At 38.2% G+C, this 21,014-nt stretch overlaps 2 protein-coding genes and 1 long non-coding RNA gene across 8 annotated transcripts in view; 1 reads left to right on the forward strand and 2 right to left on the reverse strand.

Moving 5' to 3' along the window:
* The window catches only part of LOC100023397 (transmembrane serine protease 12), a 36,151-nt gene extending 33,233 nt beyond the window's left edge, over positions 1–2,918 (reverse strand). The window contains exon 1 of the mRNA XM_056800623.1: positions 2,820–2,918. Coding sequence (XP_056656601.1) covers positions 2,820–2,918 — 99 coding nt within the window. The remainder of the gene's footprint in view (positions 1–2,819) is intronic.
* Positions 2,919–3,326: 408 nt separating this feature from the next.
* The window catches only part of LOC130454458 (transmembrane protease serine 12-like), a 52,285-nt gene continuing 34,597 nt past the window's right edge, over positions 3,327–21,014 (reverse strand). For 3 of the 6 annotated variants that reach the window (XM_056798239.1, XM_056798238.1, XM_056798237.1), the window contains exon 5: positions 10,629–11,378. In XM_056798239.1, the coding sequence (XP_056654217.1) occupies positions 11,127–11,378 (252 nt within the window). In that variant the 3' untranslated portion in view covers positions 10,629–11,126. The other 3 variants (XM_056798241.1, XM_056798240.1, XM_056798242.1) reach the window with 3 other exon arrangements.
* LOC130454459 (uncharacterized) lies at positions 10,006–10,784 on the forward strand. The gene is made up of 2 exons (XR_008912064.1): positions 10,006–10,318; positions 10,633–10,784. It is a non-coding gene; the product is annotated as an uncharacterized LOC130454459 (long non-coding RNA).

Below are 21,014 nucleotides of genomic sequence, written 5' to 3' on the forward strand. Positions count from 1 at the left end.
TAATAACAACTTGAAATAAAAAGCTCGAGTAAAACCTGCCTAACTCAACTGTGAAAGAAGAAAGAGACAGGGCGGAGACATCAAACTATAATACAAATGTGACCACCCAATGTAGTGGAGTATGGAGAGGAATCCTGGGAAATACTGAAGGACTTTTGTGGGATGAAGTCCAAGGGTTAAAAATTCTAATTAATACATCCCCTTCTCCAATATGAAACTGAGATATTAAACTGTGGGCAAGCACCATTGTAATTTTGACTGACATTTTATGCCCTCTCTTATATAGTTCACATAGGAGTTTAGTGCTGTCTCTAAGACAAATTTTGGCTATGGGACTGGCTAAAAGGATGAAGTGTACTACTAACTATGATTGTCTTTAGATCTTGTTTAAGGATTTGGCAAAATAGGCTTGTACTTTCAGACCAGCCTTGTGCAGACCAGCACCAGGTTATCTGGATTCCTTACCAGGTAAATGCAAAAATTTTTTGGCTGTCCTCATGGATAGGGATGGGAAAATATGCTTAATAGAGATCCACGACTGTGTAATACTAGACTTTGCTAGGAATTTCGGCTAATATGGTTACAGGGTTTGGCGTGATGGGATGGGAGTTTATAATGAAATTGTTTACTGCTCTCAAATCTTGTATGAATCTCTATGCTACTTTGCCTTGTCTGTCTGGTTTTGTTTTCTTGATTGGCATTATGGGTGTATTGTATTCAGAGATTTTTGGTACTATGATTTTTTGGCTTAGCAAGCTTTCGATTACTGGTCTTATGCCTTCAGTGGCTTCCTTGTTAAGTTTGTATGGAGGAATTCGTGGTGGTGTTCCTGCCTTAGTTCTGTTGCAATGTTATACTTAGTGCATAAGAATGATTGACAAGTGCATGAGATCAGAATCTTTCCTGGAGCCTGGTAGAGTGGAATCCCTGAGGGACAGTTGAACAACTGACTCTCTCTCTACCTGAACCTGGGAGAGGAAGAGAGAGGAAGGTGACAGGTGTGTTTTTCTGAAGCAGCTTGAGGATCATCTTTCAAGTTACAAGCCTGTGAATATCTTTTGCTATGGATAAGAAGTCACACTTCAGTACTCTGCTGGACAGAGATTGAGAAGCTGATACAACTGGGGAAAATACGATCTGTGAACATATCTTCTGGTATTCTTGGATTTTGCTCACCAAGGACTCTTTTGTAAGATACTGGACTTTTCCTTTAGATAACTTAGAGATTAGATAGAATAAGTCAGATAGCACACACACACACACACACACACACACACACATATATATATTATATATATATTTATTTATTTATTTATTTATTTATTGGGTAAAAGAAGTTAAGATTTCTCCCTTATTCCTTTCCTTCCTTTCTCCCTTCTCCCTCTCTGCTAAATAAAATGAAAATATTTAAATGTTATTCCCCCTGTGTTTCTTCCCTAAAACCCTTCAAATCTAATTGTACTATTTCAGTTATGACCCTCACTGGTGTTGAAGATTTCAATAGCCCAATCAGTGTCTGTGTTTAGCCCATACCGCATCTAGAATTTCACTTGGGATTGAAAAAAATTGAATTTGAAGTTCCTGGTTTATCAATCCCCAGAATGAAACAATGACCAACAATGTAACACACAGGAGGGAGTTTATTAAACAAACTTCAGTTTGAGCTCAGCACTCTAAAAATGCCTGGAGCCCTGAGTCTGGGGCTTGCAGGCTTTTTATCCTGGAGTGGTAGAGGGAGTACACATGTGACATGGAAATCACTTTAAAAGACTGATATATATTAATTTAAGGTCGCCAAGCATCTGAGGAAGTCTCCAGGTGTAACGACTTTTCGTGCCAATGGACCCAGGCTTCCAATGCCGAGAGAGTGGGACTGTCTCCGTGCATTGACTTTTCCACTTAAATCTTCATGCACAGGTGTCTTTGTGCACAAAAATGCACAAAGTCAATCGTCATCCTTGGTTCGAGAGACAACCAACAAGAATAATTAATAGGTTGTTCTACAAGCTGAAAAAACCCTACCGTAGTTTTAAAAGTGTAAGACATTAAAAATCCCAAAAGTAGGGGTGTCTCACCAGTTGACTTTCTGCTCAGAATCAACCCTCTTCCTGCAGCAGAGGAGGAAGACAGATCTGATCAATGAACTGATAGCTTCCTGGTTTCCTGTTTTGTTTTTTTTTTCCATCTCTGCCTGGATTTCTCGGTGGGCCCTTGCCTTAAAATCCAAGTAAAGAGTAGAGTTTGGAGAACTGTTAGGGGATAAAGCTAAAAGGTAAGGAGTTTCTGCCCATATTATGTCCTCTTTCCTGCAAAATATGTCCAATTGCCACCTGGTGTTAGAATTTAGGGTATCAAAAAGCCAATTTCCTCATATTTTTCTTGATGTTGCTCAGCTATGCAACATGACAGAAAACAAACACAATCACCCAATTGAATTTTCGCTCAGGCTGCTTAGATTTGATCTCGTCCCAACAGGAGGGGCCTGCAAGGATGCTTTTCCCTTTGTCGTATTGGATTGGCTACTCCCAATCTGGCTCAGACCTCAGGCTTGGTAGCTACTCCACACCTGAGGCTTCCCAGACTGAAAAGGGAGAAGTCCAGCACAGCCACTACCCAAGTAGAGGATGATATTACAATTTTAGGGTGCCGTGGATAGGCCATGCCTCTCGCTTATAGAAGGTGTAACATGGTCATTCGACATTACAAAAAGAAATTAGTTGTTTGTTTTTATTTCTCTACCAAGCTATTTAGAGCCAATTTTTCCCAATTATAAAAGTCACTGGAAGAAAATGGCCAATATTGATATACTTAGGGCCCACCCGGAACTGTGGGCCCGACGACCCTGACAGGGAGATCAGTGGTGGAGGTGGGATCCTGAGGCTCTGGGGTGCCTTTTCTTCCTTGGCTACGAGTGCCATGAGCTACCCCCCCTTCTGCCTTGTTCTTGGCCCCTAAGTGAGGGTGTAAGGGGGAATAAGGTGGGGGGGGGGCAGGTCCAAAGCCTCAGGGCCGACTCTGGTAATACAGGTTGGGCTGAGGCTTCTGGCTCAGAAGATATTCCAGCGCCCCTACACCTCTTTTTCCTCACATCCTCTGAGAAGGTCAAGGCTTTAAGGGCTCCCTTTGAGGGGGCATGGGCATCTGAGGGAAGAAAGGATTGGAGCCACAACAGGAGGTCCAGGACTAGGCCTTGTCAGGTAAGAATATAAGGAATCTGATCGGGATGGCCTTGTGGGCCAGGATCTAAAACCTGGACCCGGACTTTGGAAATAACCTCTAAGTTGAGGGTCCCCTCCTTGGGCCATTCCAGACCAAATGCCGGCTACTCTGAAGAGCAGAAGGTAACAAGTTTACTCTTTTTTATGGACATGGAGAGGTTGTGGGCCCTTACCTTGAAGACAGAGAAATGGGTAGTCATGAGGGAGAGCGGAGTGGACTTCTGGGGTGGACTCTCCCTGTCTCATAATGTCCTGTAGAATGAAAGGAGTTAGTAGGCTATACATAAACGTGGTGAACATGAATGCAGACAGGGCAATACGTGATGGACTGGACAGCCAAGAGAGACACAACAAATATGAAAGTTGGATTGGATATACTCCTCTACTCACCCCCAGGGGCTAGGGGTGAGTGGTCCCAAAAATGGAGCAGTGTCTCCAGGCTTCCCCCAACGTCACACCCCCTTCCTACAGTGCGTCCACTGGGTTTTTTAATTCCAACCAGGGGGCCTCTAACCACCCCAAACTGGGGACTTGAACCCTGGGAAAGGGCCTTTAACCACTGCAGTATGGACTCTAACCCCACAAATAAAGTCAACTAAAATCAACTGGCCAGAATACCTTGTTTAAGAGAGTCAAGTCCGACAGGTCCTTCCCATGGCTCATTCAAGGGAGAGGGAGTCAGGGATCCCTAGGTGAAGGTAGCCAGGAGGGGTGTCACAGTCTTCATCCACATGCTTCCCAGGACTTCTGACCTATCCCCTCACAGGAAATAAACACTGCATACTTTCCAGGTCCACACTCAGAAATAGGTGGTGTTATATTTAAAATAGTTATGGCCATAAAATGTGGTGATTAAAAGAGTTAAATTCATAAATTGTAAGACTTAAAATGGTTGAGGTTGTAAACTGTAGTGAGTAAAATAGTGGAAGATAGATATAAGAGTGGGTGAGTAAATTGTGACTGCAGGAAATATGTTTCACTACAGTGTTGTGTTTAAAATCAAATATAAGGTGGTCACCAGGGAAATATTCCCAATTATTAATATATCCAAGTCAACTGGGTTTTATAGAAACTTTAATAATACAATGAGGAATTAAAGAAAAGAGAGAAAGAAAGAAAAAGGAAATAAGTATGAAGGGCCTTAAGCCAACATGGCCTAGACCTGAGTCTTAAGAGAGAAAGATCAGTCAGTCAGTCTTTTATCACTCACCACAAGGTCTGTCTAAGCAAGGATTCTAGTGACACCAGGCCAGCTCCATCTCAGCTGACTTCACCAGAGAGAGTTCCAGCCAGAGTCCTCCTCAAAGAGCCTTCCAGCCAGAGACTGTTCCAAAGGGCCTCTCTCAAGAGCCTCCAGAGGGACAGAGTCCCCTCAGAGGAGCTCCAGTGAGACCTCCTTAGAGATTGTCCTCCAAGAGCTTCCCTTCTCCAGAGCCTCTCTCAAGAGATCCTCCAAAAGGATTCTCATAAGAGATTTATCCAAAAGGATTGCTCCTTGAAGAGATTCTGCTTTTTCTTATATAGGGGTTTTTCTCCTATGTCACCTCCCCATAGTCCTTACATCTACCAATCACAGTAGACGTTTTCCAAAGGACAACCCATTCTAAAAACACTGCTGGGTCGACTAATCCCTTTAGTAGAAAACCTCTGAGTAAGTCTGAACCAGAGAAAACACAGCTGAGTCGACTAATCCCCTCAAGAGAAAACCTCTGAATAAGTTTTCACCTCTTTGCTCCTGGCAAGTTTACAAGTTGCCTGACCTTTATAGGTACCTAGCATCCCATTGTATCAATTCTAAAAACAGGCATGGCTCAAAGAACTCCTTGCCTCATTATAAGTATGGGTCTAAGTACTTTCATTGTTTAGCAAGAAGTTTTCTCCCCTAAAGCAGTCTTAAGTACGGGTGGAGTAGAGGTCCTCCCATTTCTGATCCTGACAAGTTCTCACAGTCAAAATGGGGAATGTTCCTAGTAGGGAATTGTTCCAATTGAGAATTCCCTGATGGGGAAATTTTTAACATTCACAAATCTGAGAAATTTCAAGATTTACAGTGGGAAGTTCTCCCGAATGAGTTCAGCTTGGCAATAGGCCATCCCGAACATCCCCCGGGCCAGTGACCAATGGTCAGCCACTTAGCTGTATGCTGATGACTCAGGAGACCCGACCTCCTCACTCTCACACAACATTTTCCGCACATTCATTCAACACCTCCAGAGGCTACTCACTGGACCCTACCATCCTCCACCAAGATGTGACATGTTCCAGATCCCACTGTCTCAAGTTGCTCTAATGACAGGGGTCCCCTCCCTCTGTTGGTCAGACTCCATTTCCTTTGTGGGATCCCAGAACAAGCTCCCATATGAAGTGTCCGGTTTATCAATCCCAAGGATGAAACAATGACCAACAATGTAACACATAGGAGGGAGTTTATTAAACAAACTGCAGTTTGGGCTCAGCACTCTAAAAATGGCTGGAGCCCCGAGTCTGGGAATTGTAGGCTTTTTATCCTGGAGTGGCAGAGGGAGTGCACAGGAATTCCTGGGACTGGGGTGTTATCAGTTCCTGGGGTTGAGGGGGCTAGGGAAGGGAAAGAATAGTTTTGGGAGCTGGCTCTTCAAATTCAGTTCTTCATCACTTTCCACTGTATCTAGAAATAATAGTGGATAAGCATGCAATGAGTCCTTTGGGAGATGTAAGAAAATTTTCCCTGAAGGATCACATTGAATTGTTGTACCTATTTTACACCATAGGTATAAAATAGAGATTGGACAGACATTCTGGAATTAGTCGGAAAGTGTGGTCAACTGTCAGTGGCTCAAGGGTAACCATTTTGGATTGTAGTTTTGGTACACTTTGAGTCCTTCCAGTAGTTCCTGTGACTTGTACTGATCCTACTATTCTGCTATTGTCAGGAGATGTTTTCAATATTGAGTTACTGGTGCCTGTGTCAAATAATGCTGGATAAATCTCTTCTCCTACTTTTAGCATCACATGTGGTTCATTTGTATTAGGCTCTTGGAAAACTTCTACTATTGGTATATCAAATTCAATTTTGCATCTGCTGTTTGCCTTAGGATTGCAAGACTTGAATAAGTTTGGGGACACATATTCACTATTCTGATGGATTAAAATCTTTGATATTATGATTCAATGTGGATTTCTGCAACAGATCAGTGATAGGTGTCTTTTCTTTGTTATTCCCGTTGTTTCTTTCCCCGGAAGGTCTGTCCCTTTGGTTTTGTCCGGGTGTTAGAGATTTGTCTGACCCTTTAGCCCTTGCTGTTGTTGGAAAAGATAGCTTTTCTTCCTCAACAGGTAGAGATTCTGTTTTGGAGTAACTAGAGGACATGAAACTCTTTGAATCATCCACATTTGTCTCTACAATTTCTCCTAGAATTTCAGTTCCCAGCTCACAGTCTTTTCCCACTTTGTTTTTGCACTTTGTCTTAGCTAAGATTTCTTTTAGCTCACTTTCTGTTGCTTCTGTATCTTTGCAATGGATTCTAGTTACAGTGTTATCTACTATTAAATCATTGTCTGTTCAATAGTTGTTGTAACTTTGTCTTCACTTAATTTTTCCTCTAGTAACATGGGTCCTCTCTATTATTGTTCCAGTCAACTCACAGGTTGTTGCCCATGTTTAAATCTTTTCCTTCATTTTCCTGTCATATCATTTTTCACTGTTTGTGTATCACTATCTTCGTCTTTAGTCACAGTTTTATTTTCCTCACCCCTTTTGCTACCACCCTTTATATCTTGGTATGGCTAAATAACTGACTTGAGTTTGCAGTTCCAGCAGTAATAGATGAATATTTAAGTGTGGTTTTTAAAATTAATAATCAATAACTAAATATTATATTTTATAGTTTTATTAATAATAACTAAAACAAAAGAACTGCCTGACTTCAGCCTGGACGCAGGTCCAAGAGAAAGGAAGAGGGAGGAATTACAGCCACTTAAATATAATCACACAAAATACAGGGATGCAGGAAAAGGGAATTTTGGGAAATTCTAAGGGACTTCTGGGGGATGAAGTCCAAAGGCTCAAAATCTCCATTTATGCACAGAACCTCTTCATTGTATTCAGATCTGGGGCTTGCCTTACCGAACTGTTGGTACATTTTATCTGTTGCATTGATTTGGGCTTTTAGTCTACATGTTCACTTTTTCACAAAGTGCCCAATCTTTCCACAGAGAAAACATCTGGGTTGATTGTTTTTGCTATCTTTAGGTAAATTCTCTTCTGGGTCTATAAGATTGTAATGTTGCCAGGTTTTTCACTTCAACTATTTCTTTCTGCCTGAGTTTGTTTTTAGCCTCTTTCAGCTGTGAACATAACTCTTGTATCAGCTCATCTCTTTGCTTAGATTTGTGTTCCCTTTCCCCATTAAATATGTAAGTGACAGTTTCCCTTAATTCCTCTAGTCCTGATGATTCCCAGTTGGGCAATGAAGACGAAAGTATTGCCTAACTGGTACACAGCTGCCCTTAACGAATTGTCTCCTAATGTGTTAGAGATTGGCTTCTCACAAATCTGTGAACCCATGAATATTTTCACCCATCTTCACAACACGATTGAGAAATGTGGATGGATGTTCCCCTGCTTCTATTTTGAATTTTTCAAATCTCCCCCATGTATCAGTTCATTTGGTAAAATTTCTTATTGCTTTGATTAGTTCATTTCTAGCCTGGTCTAGAAATATAAGGTTCTGGGTGTTGGAAAGTTCTAGGTTTGGGGCATCTTCTGGCCATGCGATTAAATTTGAGTTATTTCTGGTTTCTTTAATAAATTGCTCTTTCTCCCTTTTAGAAAAAAGTTTAGACAGAAGGTCAGTATCTTTGAATGTCAGATCAAATAATCTAATTGCATGGTGTAACTCCTTAATGCACCTCATGGATTCTTTGTAAAAATTTGGCATGCGCTTTTTTAGATGTTCTAGGTCATGAGTTTTGAATGGGTTGTGCCACGGGCAAAGTCCACCCTTGCCCACAACTCCAGTGTATTCCGACTAGTAAACAGTCAGTCAACAAAAATAACAAATGGAAGACAGCTTAATCATTACAGCCATGGGACTGTTTTACATCTGACAGCTGCTCCACTATCCTGATGTCTGATCATTATTTTTATACCCATTTTCTTGCCATGCAGATACACAAAATCATAGAGAGATAATTGGAAAAGTAATACATTAACTTTTAACAAATCACTTGATTAACATTCTATATTTTTGTATTGAGATTACAGACAGAATAAAGGTTGCACACAAGATAAATGATTTCGTCACAGGTGGCTTAATTTTATCATTACCCTGTGAGTTTTGAGCTTACAAACAATCAAGGAAAATTACGTATTGCTTTTAATAAAATGGAATAATTAATCAGCAATTCTTAGAAGACAATTCAACAATCATACCATTGAGGCTGAGGGTACTGGGAACACAATTCAAATTTAGACTAGTCATTTCTCAGGGTTCTACTAGGAAGTTCCTGAGGCATACTGAAGCTTGGTGTACTTGTACTTATTGCTCGGGCCTCTATGATTGATTTGTGTGCTGGCTTCATGAGAAAGTTTTGGGCTTGTCCTGTAGCTGTGGTTTTTCTGGGAATTATGTACCTAAGTAAAAGTTAACCCATGATAGTCTTTTTGGGATTGGGTCTAAGGGTCTGATCTTTTGGTGATGTTTTAGAGAATTAGGGTACAGATGTTTTGCTCTTGCATTATTTCTTTTGAGACTAGGGAGAATAATAATCATGCCAATTCATAAGAAAGGGGCATTGATGAAAGAGGTCATGTAAAGGGGGTTGGGTGGGCAATCACATCTTGCCAAGGACCACTCTGTGGTCTCCCCAGCTACCACACATGACTCTGTCAAGGCGTTGTGGTCTGATGGCTCACAGCAGGTTTGTGTGTTTTTAATGTGAATAATCCCAGAGTCTGCATTAAGGGTAGTCATGTCTTGTAATGGAAGCAATGATTTTGCCCCATTACTGTCTCCTTGAACCTGTTTGCTTTCACTATCCTTAGCTGAGGTCGTGGATTATTTGAGTTTGCTGTTCTTAGGGTCTACAACTCCCTAGTCACTTCCTTAAGCTTATTTCCCAGTTGAATTATTAGAATAAAGCTGAGAAGACACTGTTTGCAATTATTATAGTTACAAACTATTCAAATGAGCTGCTAATTCTAAGTACTTGGACACTGACAAAAATAGAGACACTAACAATGTCTTAGAGAGATTTAACAGATGTAAAGCAATAACCAAAGGGGGAGGCCTAAGGAACCCAGAAACCTTTTCAACTACCAAAAATCTCAAAGAAGAGCTCTGCTTATTATAAATTTTTTGTAGTGCTATTCTCAGAGGGTAGTGTGAATTTTGGATTTTCTCCACCCTAATTAAATCTTTAAAATCCTAACAAAACAGGAATGTCTACACCCCTACTTAAGGATTAAGTGTTGAGGAGGATGGCCTATGACCAACATGTGCTATCAAGTGACAAATTATTAACAACCGACAGACCTCCTGGGCTGTCCTAAGTCAAGCTTAAGCTACTATTGGTAGAAGTGAGATGTAAAACAAAGTCTATATATTCTGGGTACTGGGTGGTGTTTAGCATCTTGGGTCTTGGTGTGGGCGTGCTGAGTAGTTTAGATTGATTCCTTTTTCCTTTACCTTTCAAAACACTATCCTCTTAGGAAGCCCCTAATCTTCTGAGGAGGCCTCATAGCAGAGGTCTTTGAACTGCCCCAGAGTTCTAATTTACCCTCTTACAGTAGTGAGCATGTTGGAAATTTGGGAGCCAAAGAAATTATTCTGGGTTTATACTTGCTTCGAGTAAGTAAATTCCATTCCCAGGTGTATTAGTAGTTGATCTTTAAGGATCAGAAACTTGATCTTTGAGAATGATGGAGAATGGCCATAGTGGGGAAGGAAGTCATTCTGGGATCAACAAGAAAAGCCATAGTCTTAATGGAGACTGAGCTACTAAGAAAGTTTCTACCACCCCGTAAGGCAGACATTATTGATCCCATGTTCTTGTGTTCTAGCCTATACCACTGAGCAGGCACATCAAGCTTCTAATTGGAGACTCTGTGTTTCTTACTGGTGAGTATTCTAGTCCACATCCAGACCCACCAATTCTACTTCGTGGCTATCTTCAAGACATGTTGCCCCAAGCATTCCCTTCACACATACTCCAAATCTAGCCTTGAAAACAGAAATCAAATCAATACTATCAAAACACTCCTCTCTGGCCACAACTCTATTACCCTATATGTATTAATTCCCCCCTTTAAGTTATAAACTCCATGAAAGTAGGAACAGTCTTATTTTCTTATATTTGTATCCATAGTACTATGGACCACTGTCTGGCATATAGTAAACATTTAATAAATGTTTTTCATTTATTAATTTCACAGAATATGAAACTGAAGCTCAGAGAGATTGTACCTTACTTGTCCATGCTCCCAGAGCTTTTTCAGAGGCAGAATTTGAATTCCAGACTTCCTGACATTAAGTTCATTACTCTATTCACTACACCACAATAAATTTAATAAATAACCATCATTCATATTTATGTTCAAGTTCCTTTATTTATATAAATATGTTTATAATAAAGTACATTTAAGTTTATATTTGTTTATAAGTCCTGAGAAATGTGCCTTGAATATAAAGCATATTATTACATAATAAAGTGATATAATTAGGATTATCAGGAAAAAGTCTATGGTTCCATATCTAATTTAAAACCACATATCCAAGATATCATAATCCTTTTATATCAATAAGGAAAATTGATGTGACAGCTTTAAAGATGCCAGTTTATTGCAAAAGATAAATTAGCATTTTGTGCAATATGAGTATATGAAAAAGGGCAAGCTACAAAAGAAGGTATTATGGTTCTAGTGCCAATTTATGTGGTCATTAAAAAACTGAAGAAGACTGCAAAAAGAAAGATCTGCCCTTGTCCAATATGCATCTTATTTCTGTCTTCACCTGCTGCCCGAAGCAATTGGTTTATCATCCATGTTCTAAATAACTGCACTCGGACATAAACACCAGGGTAATTTTTTCGAGCACAACCATGACCATAACTGGTAATTCCCATTAGATAAAATTTGCCAGCATCTGGAAGGTAACACATTAAAGGCCCACCACTGTCACCCTATAGAAACAAGCATAAACAGGAACAAAACAAAAATGGTTATTTCAGCAGCCTTTAAGCAATAGAACAATAAAAGTAAAATCAATTAGCAGTGAGAATGTCTTCTCTCACAGAACAGAAATTGGAGAGCCACATGGTTGTACATAATTTTTCTATCAATATTATGACTAATAAATTATATATTTTCAATTTCCCCTGAGCCTTGAAACATTCATGTCTAATTACGTTCAATTCTAACATCCAAAACAGGAGCCACCTTCAATCTGCCTTGGAACTAGGGGACTACAAAATATGACTGAATTATGGAAAAACTTTCCATCAGGTCTTTAGTTAAAAAAAAAAAACCTAAAGTTAAGTGATTTCACTGAAGTATAAGTCAACAGTCTACTCTGTATTTAGGTGGCTGGGAGCTTAGGGGGTAAGCCACAAAGAATTCTAAGGGCTTAGCTTGCTAAAAGGGGGTTACTGAGGCTGCACCACAAACCCCCAGCAGTCATCGTGGAGCAGCCATATTGAGAAAAAACTGTTTTTAAAATTTGAAATGTATTTATTGTTTGTTTTCTTTGTTGTATGTACAAGTTACGGTGTAATAATATTGTTCTTTATAATAATTTTACAATAGAAGCTGACATGTCAGTAGACATGTTTAGCAACATGTTAATGATGTTTTTCAACTATATTATGTATAGTTCATATTTTGTATTTGTGACATTCCCTAGTTACTCCCATTATGTTTTTAGTATGGATTGTATGAAGCCATTGATGGATCTAAAACTGTGTGATATTATGGCATATGTACCTCTTGCTGTGATCTGTGGATGTATTGTATACAAGTCTCGTGCCTCTGTGCGCCTTTGTGTAAAGCATCTTAAAGATCTAATAGCCTGGGTTAGAAGAGATTCTGACTTAAAGCTGATCGTTATACAAATGAAAAATCAAATGGATACACTGGCGCTATTTATAAACAATATGAATATGAACCAAGGCTGTGCACATGACAATAACAAATTATACAATAAAGGGAAAAACCTAACTAGGCTAGAACAAGAGGAAGCAGCAGGAATAGTAAAATTATGCCCACTTAGAGATATGCCTGTGGTTAAGCAAAATGAGGTACATAAAGTTAAGATGCATAAGAGATTTTCCCTGGAGGACCAAAAGGAGGACCCCAAATTTCAATGACGAACTAAATAAAGTAATTAAAGAGATGCGTAGGGCAATTGATTTATACGATCATGATTTCAATGATTTTGCCCTATTAATGAAAGATGTCTTGACAAAGAGAGAGAGAACCAAATTTATACAGGAGACAAGAACAGATCCTTTATTACAATTTTGGCCAGAGGGCTTAAAGTTGGATACAACAGATGAGGGGGTATATGATGTGTTGATAGAAGCAAGAAATGCAATCCTAGAGGTAATGGGGAGATATACTAAAAGGCCCAATTCATGGTCAAAATTTGAGGCTATAAAGCAGAAGATCTCTGAAGCTCCTGTGGTTTTCCTAGCAAGGATAACCAAGGCAGTTGAAACTTTATTAGGGATGGATACACTGGAAGAAAACACAATTGCAAACATTAAAAGGATCTTTGTAAAGAATGCAGTCCCAAAGATCAGACAATTTTTTAAAAACAAATTACCCCAACTGGGGAAATAAGGAGAAAAGTCACATATTTGACAAATGACTCAGAAGATAAAAATGATGAGAGATACCATTGTTGAGGACTTGAAAAGGAAATTAAAGGAAGTTGAAATGAAGGCTAAAGAGAGTAAAATTAAAGAAATAAAAGCTGTGGCTGCATTGAGATCTGTACAGCCAAGGTATAATAATAACAATTATAAGCCTAATGAGAGGAGATCAGGTCCTAGGTGCTGTTTCCTTTGTGATCGAATTGGACATCTGTACAGGGACTGCAGATTCAGGAATCAGACTAGAAGACAATTAAGTAATGGGTTTAATAAATACAATAACTGGAGTAGTAATAATAATTATAATAACAACAGATGGAACACTAAAAATAATAACAATAATCAAAATAGGCATGCAAATCAATGTCAAAATGCCTGTTGCCAGGGACAACAAGCACCAGATCTTAGTACTATGCAGTCTTGGGTAAATGCTGGAGCTACACCTAAATATAGCCAAGTAGTAAAGGGTGACCAGAGTAAGAATGCTAGTTCCTTATGAAAGTTTCCCCTTAGAACACATGGGAATGAATCAAGAAATGAGTATGGTATAATTGAAAATGAGTTGAGGATAAATGAAATTGGGAATAATGAAAATAAAATATATGGTGATACAAATGATTTAATTGAATCAAAGGAGGATATAATTGGTGTAAATAATTGTACAGAGAAAGAACATTGCAATATAAATTTAATAGAAAATACTAATGAATGTAGAATAAGAGAAATTAATGAAGAATATAGACTAAATAATAATAATGAAATTATAAATGAGAACAATGATACTAAGATGGAGAATTTAAGGACCAATGAGAGTAATATAAAAGCTGATGCAAAATCCTGGGAAAGTCAAGTAATTCAAGCAGATGTAGACTTGGATGGAAAGGAAATAACTGAGCTTTGTACTGATGGTACAGTGCTAGCACCAATTCTTGAAACCTTCCAACCTCCAAATAGTACTGAACCCTATGTTTCTGTAACTATAGAGGATCAGATATATGATCTTTTGGTGGACACTGGAGCCAGTAAATCAGTTTTGCAAAGTCTTCCTAAAGATTGTAAAGCTGTTGGTACTATGGAAGCTACTGAAAAACCAGAGAGAGTAGCAAAACTACAACCTAAAATGATTACTTTAGGTACACTGACCATGGAGCATACATTTCTTTGTATGCCAGAATGTCCAATGAACCTTCTTGGGAGGAACTTCCTTTGTAAATTGTGAGCAACAATTCAATGTACTGACACTGATTATATATCATTACAACTTCCAGAAGAATCTCGGAAAGTTTTTCCATTGCTGTTCTTAGATTCAGTCAGTGCAGAGAATGAGTCGAATTCCATCTATCCTATTCCTGAAGATATACCAGAAGAATTATGGGCAAAGTCTTCCACAGATGTAGGCCTATTGAAATCAGCTAATCCAGTAATAGTGAGAAACAAAGAAGGACCAGTTTCTTGTGTTCCTCAATACCCTTTGAGTAAAGAAGGTACAGGTGGAATAAGACCTATTATTGAGACCTTAATTAAACAAGGGATCATAATACCATGTTTCTCAGAATACAATACCTTCATACTGCCAATAATGAAACAAAAGCTCAATTAAGATGGCAGAATTGTCTATAGATTCATACTGGATTTGAGAGCTATAAATGATCATGTAATAAAGACTCATCCTATAGTGCCAAGTCCAGCTGCTTTAATCTCATCCATTCCAAGTCAAGCAAGATATTTCACCGTGGTAGATTTATGTTCAGCATTTTTCTCAATGCCAATTCACAAGGATTCTCAAAATATCTTTGCTTTCACATGGGACAGTACCCAGTGGACTTTCACTCATCTTCCACAAGGGTATTGCGATTCTCTGAGCCAATTCTCTCAGATTTTAAACAGAGACCGACCTTAAAACAATATCATTCAAGGAAAGTAAAATAGTACATATTGTAGATGATATCCTCCTAGCATCTCCATCTGCTAAAGTGTGTTTAAGAGATAGCAAGATTTTCTTGATTGAATTTCATAAACATGGACATAAAATCTCTAAAGCAAAACTTCAGTGGGTTGAATATCTTGGCTTTGTGTTGTCACAGGGTTCCAGAAGTATCACTAAGAAAAGAATAGCTGATATCCAGAAACTGAGTGCTCTTAAGACCAAGAAGCAACTCAGAGCTGTTCTTGGGACAACTGGATTTTGTAGACAATGGATACCTGGGTATAGTGAAATTACTAAATGTTTAACAGAGCTAACCAGGAATACAGAACCAGAACCTCTGAATCTCTGAATCTCAAACCTGAACATCTGCAAGCCTTAAGGAAGCTTAAGGAAGCGATTTTATCTGCACCAGCTCTTGGAATCCCAGACTATATTAAACCTTTTCAGTTATTTGTGAATGAGACAAAAGGAGTTGCATCTGCTGTACTGACATAGACTTTAGGACAAAGTTACTGTCCAATTGGATACTATAGTTGTCAGCTAGATCCAATTGCTGCAGATACAGTTCCTTGTTTAAGGGGTGTAGCTGCTGCAGCTGTGTTAATTCAGAAGTCATCAGGCTTAGTTTTAGGATGTTCATTGATGGTATTTTGTTCACATCAAATAGAAGCATTAAGGAGGAAATTTCACACTCAAGCATATTCAGACCAATGAATATCTAAGTATGAAATTATACTTCTAGGTAGTGAACACATCACATTGAAAAGGTGTAGTGTATTAAGCCCAGCTACATTTCTTCCTGATTTGCCAAAGAATGGTGAACCACTACATGAATGTTTAGAAGTAGTAGATCTAGTGAATATGCCAAGGATGGATTTAAAAGACACTCCAATCAAAAATCCAGATTTGGTTTTATTCACAGATGGTTCTTCATATTTGTGTAATTGAATTTGATGTATAGGTGATGCAGTTGTCACAGAATTTGAGACACTGTGGTATGGATCATTATCTAGTAACCTTAGTGCTCAATGTACGGAGTTGATCACTTTAAAGCAAGCATGTCTTCTGGCTGCTGGCAAAAGTGCTAATGTTTACACAGACTTATATTATGCTTTTTCTGTTTCTCATGCTACAGGAAATATCTGGAAACAACGAGATTTTATTACTGCATTGTGAAAACCAATTCTCATGCAGAAATAATAACTGAGTTTTTGGATGCTATCCAGAAGCCTAAACAGATAGCGGTAATCCATTATAGAAGTCATACTAATAGAAGAGATTCAGTTGCTAAAGGAAATTATAGAGCTTATATAACAGTTAAATTTGCTGCCAGAAATGCCCCAGTGTATATTATGAACTTATCAACTATAGAATCTGATGATCTAGAAAAAGCTTATGTAGACTCAGAAATACAAAAATGGAAGGAGAAATTTGGAGCAAGAAAACAACATGATATATGGTTAATAGATACAGGAAAATCGCTGTTACCAAAAGACCTGTATACCTATTTGTGTCACACAAAGGGTCATTTTGGTACTCAAGCTATAATTGACACCATAAAGAGACAATGGGTTGTTCCTCGAATAAATACAGTAGCAAATAAAATCTGCTCAAGCTGTTCTGTTTGTCAAAAATTCAATCGAGGAGCATTCAGACAGAAAGGTTTAGGTGGTAGGCCTTTAGCATATTGTCCATATGAGAGTCTGCAGATTGATTATATCAGTATGCCAAAAGCTGGAAGATACAAGTTTTGCTTGGTAATTGTTGACAGATTAACCAAATGGCCTGAAGCTTTTCCATCAAATACAAATACAGCTAGCTTTGTGGTGAAAGTGTTGATTAAGGAAATTATACTTAGATTTGGAGTACCATCAATAATAGACTCTGATAAAGGATCCCATTTCACTCATGACATCCTGAAAAGAGTCTATGAAAATCTAGGAATAACTCCAAAATATCATGTGTCTTATCATCTACAAAGTTCAGGGCAAGTGGAGTGTGTAAATAAGGAAATAAAGACTACGGTGGGGAAGCTCTTTGCTGAAATTCATCTCAAATGACCAGAGATTCTTCCCATAGCTTTGTTTTGCTTACATACAAGGCCAAGAGCAGATTTACATATATCATCCTATGAAATGTTCTTTCGACATGCTCCACTACAGGCAAAAAATTGTAAGACAGTCTGTACATCTCTCTTAGGAGGAGATTGTCAGCTTGCTTCTTACTTAAGTACTTTACAATAGTAGTGGTAATCTCTCGGTGACCGAGAATGACTATACTTTACAATAAAGACTAGAAGAATTACATGATATGAGAGTATTAATTCAAACTGGTCCTTTGGATTATTCTCTTCATAATTATGAACCAAGGAGATATGGTATATGTAAAAATTTTTGCTAAAACATCATCAACACAGGAAAGTTGGTTAGGTCCTTACACTATTGTGTTAGTTTCTCCATCGTCAGTAAAAGTTTTGGGTAGAGATTCCTGGTATCATTGTTCACATATAAAATTAGAACATGGTATAAATAATGAAAATGTACAAATCAGCAAAGAAGAAGAAAATGAAGAAGAGGTTGCAGGAAGATAGAATCATCAGTCAAATTGAGTCTGCAGTAAAAAAGATCAGAAAGGAGAGGACTATTCCTGCATAAGAGGACAGAAGTGGACAATGCAGATGAAGAGGAGAATTCAGGAATTAATGGACATTGTTAAAAGACTGAAACTTTATAAATTTGTGAAAAAACTGTGAAACTTGCAATGAAGAGGATTAAGGATAAATGGACTAATGAATTTGTACTTTGGGGTAATGTATTATAGTACATAATAACATAGCATCTATTCACATACAAATACAAATATATTTACTACTATGGAATTGCAAAAAAATATTCAAAGAGGAGGTGAGAAGAGATCCAAAGTAGGGGTAAGTATATTGCATACAACAGTAACAACTCTTACATAACAGTAACACTGACATTAAAATAACAAAATAACATGACAGTAAAAGTAACAACATAACATAACATAACAACATAAAAACAACATAACAACAACATGGTTCGGTTACATTGACTCACTACTTAAATGAGTAAAACAATGTATAGTTAGGGTACTAACAGTGTTATGATTAGCTATAGATATGTTACTTACTAACAAAATGTAGTTACATACTTAGATTTAGTTTAGGTATAGAAATTTAGTTGAGAGAAGTATTCTGAAGATAGGAATTAGGTAAAATTAAGTAAGATGAGTAAGAAAATTAGAAACACAAACAACATATGACATCACATATCAAACAAAATTGTAAATAAATATATAAATATATGTAAATAGGATGTATAATAGGATTGTAAATTAATTGCATCATAGTGTATGTATATATGTAAACTATGTATAAACATGAAGTATACATAAGTGTATATATGTACATGTGTATAGCATACATGTATATATGTACTATGTGTATATATGTACATTGCGTACATAGCTCTCTAATATTTATTGTTACATGTATTTGCGTGAGTTTAATGTTTAGTCTGATTTTCATTGTAAAATTTATGCAATGTGTTTATTGTAATTTTCAAAATTTTTTCTCTAAGTTTAATATTAATGTACTGCAATAGTAGTACAATATTCTGTATTAGCTGATAAGAGTACTGTAAGTTTGATGTTTGCATGGAAGTCATGTTCATCTTTTGTTGGATGTTATTTGCTGTTTTGATTTTGCTTCTGTTTGACTTTTGTACTTGTTCATTATTTAATTTGTTTTCCTTTTCCTTTTTCCCTTGTTACAATTCCTTAGAATAGGTTAGTGTTAGTTAGAATAAGACAGTTGAGTGTATTTTGTTTGTTATTTGGGGTAGATTTCTTAGTTTAGGTAACTGGTAAGTATTTTATGTTGTGCACAAATTCAAAAATTATGTTTCCAACACGATTTTTGGATTTGTGCAAAAGGGGAGACTGTGATAAAGGATGAAAGGTTTGCAAAAACTGTTGCAAAAACTGAGAGATGCAAACCTTAGAGAATGATTGACAGGAGCATGTGACTAAGGGTCACATGGAAGCCTGAGCCTGGGGATCTGGGGAAAATTTCTGGGGAAAATTCTATGCCCGATGGTTGCTTCTTCTCAGAGTCTGCTCTCCTGAAAGGACCTAAGGCTTGAAGAGCATTTTCCCTGTGATCAACAGAGGAAGGAGGTTTTCTGGATCTGGCAGCTGGAAGTATCAGTAAGAAGATCTCTGGACCTACTTGGACATCTACCAACTGAAGAACAGATTCTGGCCCTATTTGATTGGACTCCTGGTGTGAGATTTGGATATTAGAAAGTTAATGTTTAGCTTAGTAATATAGTTTAGATAATTAATAGATATTAGCTTTTAAATTAAGTATAAGTTTACTCCTAAAACCATTTTCCTTCCTACCCTTTCCAAGCAATAAATCTGAATTTTTAGATGTTCCCTCTTGTTCTTTCCTCACCCCAAATCCTACCATAACAGTTTACCCCATGAGGTTTTTAAGGTCCTTAATGAGGAAGCATACCCAGGATTAGGTAGTCATCACCAACAAGGGAATGAAGAGACATAGGAGAAAGCAGCCTATGTGCTTTCAGGATTTGAGGGGACTAGTAATTAAAGGAAGCAGGAAAGGCTGCATGTAGATGTTGCCTGAGCAGAGTTTGGGGTGGGGAAAGGAATATAAGAGATGGAAGTGCATGGAGAATTCATTTTGAGAATGAATACAAAGGTATGAAGATAGGAAAGGCAGTCCTGGTTGTGAGGAAGAGCTAGGAAGGCCACTTTGGCCAAACCATAGTGTGCAGAGAGAAGAACAATGTAACAATGTATAACAAGATTATGACCAGACTGTGAATGACTTCGAAAGTGTGTGTAAGAGAGATGGAGAGAGAGGGAGAGAGAGGAGAGATGGAGAGACAGAGACAGAGAGGAAGAGAGAGAGAAAAAAAGGAGGGAGGAAGGGAGGAAGTGGGAGACAGAAGAGGGAGAGAGGACTTTTAATAGATAATGAATTCCAAGCGTTCCTTTTAAGAACAACAAAGCTGGACTATTTTAGAAATGGAAAAGGAGCAAATAAAAGAAATTTAAGATAAAGTAGTCTGAATAGGTTTAAGGTTCTAGATGATGATCCAGTGCCTAAACACTAAGGGAATTCTACCTTGGGACTCTGAGTCAATGAAAAAAAAAAAGAGAGAGAGAAACTAGCTATGGCATATGGCACCTTTTAGAATGCCTTCCCCTGCCCCTACTCTACCCTGCCATCAAGTGCCATGCCCACATTCCCCCAGAGGACATGTGCCATGCTCAGCACCTCCAAGTGCTGGGTGCACCCTGCCCTACCCCAATCCCTAACCCCCACCCAAAGGAAGGAGAAAGCACTCCCATTGGGCTGCTGGGTAGAGGGGCAGATGAAGTGAAAAAATGCCATCAGTCATGGTGGAGAGGGGGAGGAGAGCAGCCTTGCCCAAGGCAAAAGGAAGTTTTAAAAATTATAGTAGAAGAATGAAGTGAATATTGATCTAGATTGAGATTATTAGGGAGGAGAAAGAGGGCTGTCTGAGCCAGAGGAGAGGGTCAGGTAGAGAGCAGATTGACTTGTTCTGCTTCCTCAGGCCTCCCTCCCCCTAAAAAAAGGAAGGGAAAACTGAGTGGTTTGACACTGGGACAGAAGAGGAAAGAGAAGAGAAGACCCTGGGATGGAATTGTTAAAGCAATGCAAACTACATAGATAAAGGAGAGGGAAAGTGAAGAGAAAGGAAGAAGAAAGATGATGAGAGGGCTTCATGGAAGAATAAACAAATTTTATAATCATAATAATCATAACTGTGAATGTCAACAGGATAAAGTCAGCAAAAAAAAAATCCTAAAACCAAGGAAGGTTGACCAAATGGATTAGAAAACAAAACTAAATACGTATAAGAAACACATTAAAAGCATAAAGCTATGTTCTGCCCACTTATATTGGGCATGGATGGCAGGATACCAAAGAAAAGGACTTGGGG

The sequence above is a fragment of the Monodelphis domestica genome, chromosome 5, assembly GCF_027887165.1.
Source record: "Monodelphis domestica isolate mMonDom1 chromosome 5, mMonDom1.pri, whole genome shotgun sequence".
NCBI classification, from domain to species: domain Eukaryota; kingdom Metazoa; phylum Chordata; class Mammalia; order Didelphimorphia; family Didelphidae; genus Monodelphis; species Monodelphis domestica.